The following is a 6,774-nucleotide window of genomic DNA, read 5'->3' as shown; positions in this document are numbered from 1 at the left end:
TCTAATTTCTAATTGATAACAGATCTCATAACATCTAAATGGAGGTACAAGGCACGTGGCGGAACCGCACCATTCCCCGAGCGAGAGAGACTGCAGTAACTCTACCCCGAAGGACGCGTGTGTTCCTTTGCATTTGGTTAGACGGCCATACTGTACGTCGGCTTCACGCGTGTTAGGAACAATGCTCGGCCAAACCTTTATAAATATAAAACTGGCACTTTGATGCTAGGCCTAAGGTGATTACAAAATACAATATATATTTTTTGTTTGTTTTCTATTCCCCCATCTTGAAACAGTATGGTGAACGTCTATGCAGAACCATTTGAGGTCGCCCTCAAGAACTAACAGCTGCAACTGATGCCAAATAAAAGCACAATGAAAAGTCAAATATTTCGTTCTATCAAGCAGAGCAACTACAAGTCATAATATTATCAAAGAAGTAAAACACACAACTCTCAGCTTCACATTGAACTAAACCTAAAAAAAGATAAACTCAACAGCTCAAAAAAAGAAAAAAAAAAGTATCGTTTACATGTAATGTAAATCGAGGGAGCGCCAGTATGGACGATCTTTCCTCGCCCTTCTTCTTTTCCTTCTCTATTTCCAGTTTTGTTTTTCTTTCCAAGTCGACATCTAGGACTGCGACTATTTACATACAGACAGATCATACTAGATAATGCTGAGGTGCAACAGAACCTAAGGACTACGCCCGCCACCGATGAAGACCCCTAAGACGAGAGACTAGTTCTTCGCGGAGAGGAACCCAATTCGAAATCACAGCTACTGGTGGGGAGGGACCCCGCTGCCATCCCTGCTGGAGACGACCACGGAGTGACGGAGTGACGCGAAACCCGACGGAGGGAGTTACGAAGGGAGGGAGGGATGGAAGGAAGGAGGGTTGTAGACCTCCCTCCCTCTCCCCTGTCCTCCCTTCTCGCCCCGGCCCTGCTTCCCTGTGGTGACCTGGCCTCTCTTACTGCGTTGTCAGCACTCGAGCAGTCAGTCAGCCGCCCCCATCGCTCAATCCCAGAGCATCTGGCAAGTGGCGCGGATGTCACTCGCAGCTGCACGATGACACATGCAGCAGCGGGTCGCAATTCTCGAGGATGCTGCAGGAGCAATCATCTGTCAGCCTCAAACGTCGGAGTGGTGCCACAGGGAGCCTTCCGCAGTTAGATTTCAATTTGCGTTTAATGTAACGTTATTGAACCCTGAGGCAGCTATTTTGTGCGGCGTTTAGTGAAGTAAATAAATTCCTAGAGTGGAAAATTCGGCTGGGACTCCGTTTGAGCTTCGAGACTGCCCTCGCACGTCGAGCGCCGCCAGTAGATGGAGAAGGCGGCGACGGCGCCCTCAGAGCTCCGTGCCGAGCCACGACACGACCTCGAGATGGACCCTCTGGCCCGCCTGCTTGAGGAGGCTGACGGCGGCCGAGTGGCGCACCATCTCCAGCGTGTGGCCGTCCACCGACAGCAGGCGGTCGCCGCAGCGCAGCTTGCCGTCCACCGCCGCCGGCGACGACTGCACCACGAACAGCACGTGGATGGGCTCCGGGCCGCGCTGCGGGTCCGAGCCGCCCACGATGCTGAAGCCCAGCGACGCGCCCGGAGCGCGGTGCAGCACCACGCTCTTGGAGATGTGCAGCGAGCGGGGCAGCTTCTGCCAGTAGAGCCACGACGGCACGAAGTTGGCGGTGCCCAGGGACGTCTCGGGGCCCTCCAGCAGCGACAGGGTCACGCCCGCCAGCTCCGCCGTGGCCTTCAGCAGCGCCACGGCCTGCCCGTGCGTCAGCCCCAGCAGCGACTGCCCGTTCACCGACAGCAACACGTCGCCCTTCTGGAAAGCAATAAGAAACACCATTACTTACATCGGGACGGGTAGTTAGGGTCATGAAATGGCTGGAAAAAGAGAGAGGCTGGGAAGAGAAACTGGCTCTGACTATCTATCTGTGTGTGTATCAGAAGGAGGGAGAGGGAGAGAGGGAGAGATTGAGAGGGGGGAGGGGGGAGCGAGAGAGCATGAGCGAGTGGACGAGAGCCAGACACACATCAAATCCGATTCTTACCTTGACCTGCTTGGACTTTCCCACGGGTCCCTGAGGGTTGATGTTGGCGATGTAGATGGGCGTGTCTCCTTCGTTGCTGGACACGCCCCCTCCGATGCGCATGCCGAGGCTCTCGTTCGCGCCCTGGGAGAGAGAACGGGGGCTCTTAGACGTAGATCGTTGTGGCAATGGCTGTGTGTGTGTGTTTATGTGTGTATGTTTATATGTGTGTTTATGTGTGTATGTGTTTATGTGTGCGTGTGTGTTTATGTGTGTGTGTGTGTTTATGTGTGTGTTTATGTGTGTGTTTATGTGTGTGTGTGTTTATGTGTGTGTGTGTTTATGTGTGCGTGTGTGTTTATGTGTGTGTGTGTGTTTATGTGTGTGTTTATGTGTGTGTGTGTTTATGTGTGTGTGTGTTTGTGTGTGTGTGTTTATGTGTGTATGTTTATATGTGTGTTTATGTGTGTGTGTGTGTTTGTGTGTGTTTGGGTTTATATGTGTATGTGTGGGTTTATTTGTGTGCGTTTATGTTCAACAACAAGTAATCCTCAAACCTCAGCAGGCGTCCCAGGGGCTGCCCTCGAGTCCCGCCCGCAACCCACCTTCGAGATGGTGACTGTCTTCTGGTGCAGCTGCGCGCTCTCGATGCGCAGCGAGCGGCGGAAGCCGTGCACGAGGTCCGCCATGTCACTGGAGTCCCTGGAGCGGCGCCCGCGCATGCGGCTGCCGCAGGATCCGTCGGTGGCGTCGCCGGCGGGGCCGCCCGACACGGCCGAGCCGCCGCTCTGCAGCGACACGTCGAGGCTGGGCTGCTCGAGCAGCGTCTCCCGCGAGCCCTCCGGCGTGCCCTCCAGGCCGTCCAGGGGGTCGCTGGAGCGCGTGCGGGCCAGCGCGTGGCGGTGGCGCGGCGGGAGTGCCGGCGGGTCGACCATGTCGTGCCTGGCGCCGCCCGCGTCCGCCCGCAGCGCCGACGACAGCGAGCCCGAGCTCTGGTTGAGCGGCGAGCCGAGCGAGTCTCCGAGCGAGCCGTTGCTCTGGTAGAGGTGGCCGACGCCGTTGAGCGAGCCCAGCGAGCCGCTGTACGGCTCCCCGGGCGAGCTGAGCGAGCCGTTCGAGTGGCGCAGCGAGCCGTCCCTGCGCGGCGCCGACGACCCGCGCTCGTCCAGGGACTCGCACGACGCCGACAGCGCCCGCCTAGCGATTCGGTCGTCCATTGTCGCTGCTCTGGGTCACGCTCGTACGTTTGTGTAATTGACCTCCAGGGTCTTTGTCGGTGACGTCGCCGAGGCTCTTGTTGATGTCCTTGTGGTGGTAGTCGAGGCGCGGCACGAGGCGCTCGGGCGCCGACTTGGTGCGCCAGTGGTGCACGGGCAGCGCCGGGTCCGGCCGCCGGAACAGGTGCTGGTACTCGGGCGGCGGCCCCGGGGAGTCCACCACGCTGGAGGCGGCGCCGCGGCTCACCACCAGGCTCACGTGGTGCCGCGTCTGCTGGATGAGGCGCGAGGCGTGGTCGAGGCGCGCGTAGCGGACGTCGACGCCGTTGATGGCCAGGATGCGGTCGTGGGGATGCAGGCGGCCGTCCTGCGCCGCCACGGAGCCGTCCAGGACCTCCATCACGAAGATGCCCGGCTCCGTGCGCCGCCCGCCCAGCTTCAGCCCCAGCTGCCGGCTGCTCTCCTTGCGCAGCGTGATCATCGTGGCCTCGCCTGCAAAGAGACATGTTACTCGGGCAGCCGGAGAGGCGTCCTCACTCCACGCCGGGTGCCTCGACACGGGGGATAAAGAACGGAATTTCAACGCGAGAGCCAATTACAGCTCATAGGGAGCCCATTCCGCCCCGATGGAAAAAGCCGGCGAGCGCCCGCCGATCGCGTGAAGCGCTATAATCTAGCACATAATTTAATTAGGCGCTTCGGCCGCGGATCCAATTTGGAAACGCTAAAAAGCTCGCCGCTAAAATGCGGGCAATTTACGATAAAAAGCTCACTAGACTTTTCCCCCTTTTCATGCCCGGGGTGAGGCGCGGGGAAGGGAAAAGCCACAGTTAAGAGAAGATCCGTCTGTTCCATAAACATGCATGGCAATGGCTGAAGACCTCGCTATACGCCTAAGGACTTAGCTGGATTTTAGCATTAGTTCTTCAAGAAGACTTCTAACCTTGATTCATTGCTCAATAACTATTCTAATGAATGGTAAAAACACCGTGCTGATAATAAGGCAGAAAAAAACATTATACACAAAACAGATTTATTTGAAAATGAGACGGCAGTTTCAAGATCCTATTTTCAGGTCTATTATGTGTATAGTGGGATTTTCTGCCAACTATTCTACTATAATATGATCAATACTGTCGATTTTTGTCATTCAAACACGATGACAGACTCGACGGAGATTTCAGTCAATGGCGTAATTGTGCCTTCAGAAATTATCTATTCTCATCCCTTCACTTTTTGCTCGAAACAATTGGCGTTATAATTAAACTTTAAAGAAGCAACTTCGACGCCAAAAAAGGCAGTGTTTCAAAGCGGACAAGAAAAGAGAACTCGAGAAAATATAATTGCAAGAGGAAAAAGAGGGAGAGAGAGAAAGAAGAAGGATGAAAAAGAGAGAGGGGGAGAAGGGAGGAGAGAAAGATATATCCATGGTTTCTACCGGGTGATCCTTAATTAGTTCTCACTTTTTCTTGCTCTCTCGAATATTTATTTTTTTTACTCCCCCCACCTGGGGGGGGGGGGGGGGGGGGTTGGGTGGACTACAACCTCTCTAAATCCACCTCACTCACTCTTCTCTCTCTTCTTTCTCTTTCTCCTTTTTACCCCTCCCCCTTAATACCCTCCACTCCCCTCTACCATCACACACGCCCCCCCAGACCCACCAACATGTCCCGGATATCCCACAACCACGAACATCTCTAGCCAGCAATGTCGGATTAAACGAAATTTACACTTCACTTTTTCCTTTCATTTCCCCCCTTTAAAAAGCCTTGTGTTATTGTGACGGCCAACTTTTGATCGCAAGAAGGGATGAAAGGCACGGGGGGTGGGGGCTTTTGGGGACAAGTCTTGCCATGAACAAAGAAAGATAACAATGAGACCATCAGCGAAAACAGCCTCTCGCGCGCTCTATCGAACCAAACAGCACCCATCAAATCTCATGACAGTAAAAACCACTATTCCACTACGTTTCAGATACACTCTACCTCCAATAATGCTCCCTATCCTCTCTCAAGCTGGGTGCGAGGCACAAGCCCAATGGTCGGACTCTCCAGAACCTCTTCGTGAAGCACCATCATTTTCTTAGTCCATTCCAACCTATTTTCTTAACTCCTTTGTACTGTTTCTCCTCAATCCAGAGGGACTTCTTTTTTTCTCGCGATTATCATTGTATTACCCCCCCCGTGATCTTTTCCCACCTTTGCGCACCTCCTCTTTCTTTGAGTAATGTGAAAGTCGTGGCAGGTGCATTAGAAACATTTTTTTACACAAGAGAAAGAGTAATAACTAAGCATATCTTCTGCCTCATGCAAATTACAGTATTCTTTCCTTTCCTTTCAGATAGTGCAGAATTCAGCAATGAAAAAGAAAATGTAAAAGCAAATAGGAATAAAGGAGCAGAAGAAGAAAAACGAAAAACATGATAACCGTATATCTTTCTGAGCAACTATTGATGCCCTTAGCAAAAATCCTAATGCTGTAATGGATATCTGGAGAGCTGCATTGCAAGGCATCGCAAAACTTATGCACAATGTGTAAGTCACATTGCTTCCTTCCTGCAGAGTGCAGAAGTCGGTGAACTTTGATTTTTTCTTGATTTTCTCTCTCACTTATTTTCCCCTCCGTGCTTATCGGCTTTTTGCAATAAATACGATAGTTTCCGGGTGTTTAGATGCATTTATTACCCGATCCACGCAGATCGAATTAAAAATTAGAATTTGACATAGATAGAAAAAATATATATATTGTAATGATAATAACAGAATAACAGTAATGATGATGATGAAGATGACGATGATGAAGATGATGCTGATAATAATAATGATAATAATAATAATTTCAGCAACAATAATTATAGCATTCACATGAACAGCAATCCTGGTAGTGCTTAAAGGCCACATTAACTATTACGATGAAAATTACAACACTATCTAATGACAAAGAGCTTACTAAAATAAACACATTATCCATCACTAACCTCGCAGTCTTTAAGCCACATATCTAAATTCACAAACAAAAACAGCAGAATCCATCAAATCGCCTAAACTAAGGCACACGCAACCCTAATTCCTCATCACTTGCCCCCCCACCCCCACCCCCATCCCACTCAACCCACGCTCCCACCCCCGCCCAACTTAACCCCCACCACCCCCACCCCCACCCCCGTCGTCGTCGTACCGAAGGAAACCAGCAGCTGCCCTTTACGAGGTCATCACCCCCCCCCCATTCTCTCCCCCTTACCTCCTCCTGGTCCTTCCATCCTCCATCCTCCTCGACCCGCTACCCTTGCTTCCCTTCCACTCCCTCCCTCTCCCTCTTCATCCCTTTATCCACTTCCCTCCTCTACCTTTCCTCTCTTCCCTCTATCCCTCTTCCTCTCCCACCTTCATCCTCACTACTCCTATCCTCCACACTTCCGCCCTCTATCCTCCCTTCTCCCTCTCCCTCTCCCTCTCTCTACTCAACCCTCCCCTCTCTCTCACCCTCCCTCTCCGACGCCCGCCCGCCCACCCG

The 6,774-nt window shown here is 52.4% G+C and overlaps 1 protein-coding gene across 1 annotated transcript in view; it reads right to left on the bottom strand.

Annotated features, from left to right (window-relative positions):
• Window positions 1-1,205: 1,205 nt before the first annotated feature.
• LOC122257396 (uncharacterized) overlaps window positions 1,206-6,774 on the bottom strand; it is an 18,203-nt gene continuing 12,634 nt past the window's right edge. Inside the window, exons 2-5 of the mRNA XM_086551478.1 lie at window positions 3,304-3,753; window positions 2,650-3,266; window positions 2,066-2,188; window positions 1,206-1,836 (exon numbers count right to left, since the gene is read on the bottom strand). Of these exons, the coding sequence (XP_086407604.1) occupies window positions 1,354-1,836; window positions 2,066-2,188; window positions 2,650-3,266; window positions 3,304-3,753 (1,673 nt within the window). The 3' untranslated portion in view covers window positions 1,206-1,353. The remainder of the gene's footprint in view (window positions 1,837-2,065; window positions 2,189-2,649; window positions 3,267-3,303; window positions 3,754-6,774) is intronic.

Source organism: Penaeus japonicus, unplaced genomic scaffold (assembly GCF_977035675.1).
Source record: "Penaeus japonicus unplaced genomic scaffold, GWHDUDI00000001_assembly GWHDUDI00000025, whole genome shotgun sequence".
NCBI classification, from domain to species: domain Eukaryota; kingdom Metazoa; phylum Arthropoda; class Malacostraca; order Decapoda; family Penaeidae; genus Penaeus; species Penaeus japonicus.
The sequence above is the reverse complement of the archived record's forward strand: the minus strand, read 5'-3'. Positions and strand labels throughout refer to the sequence as shown.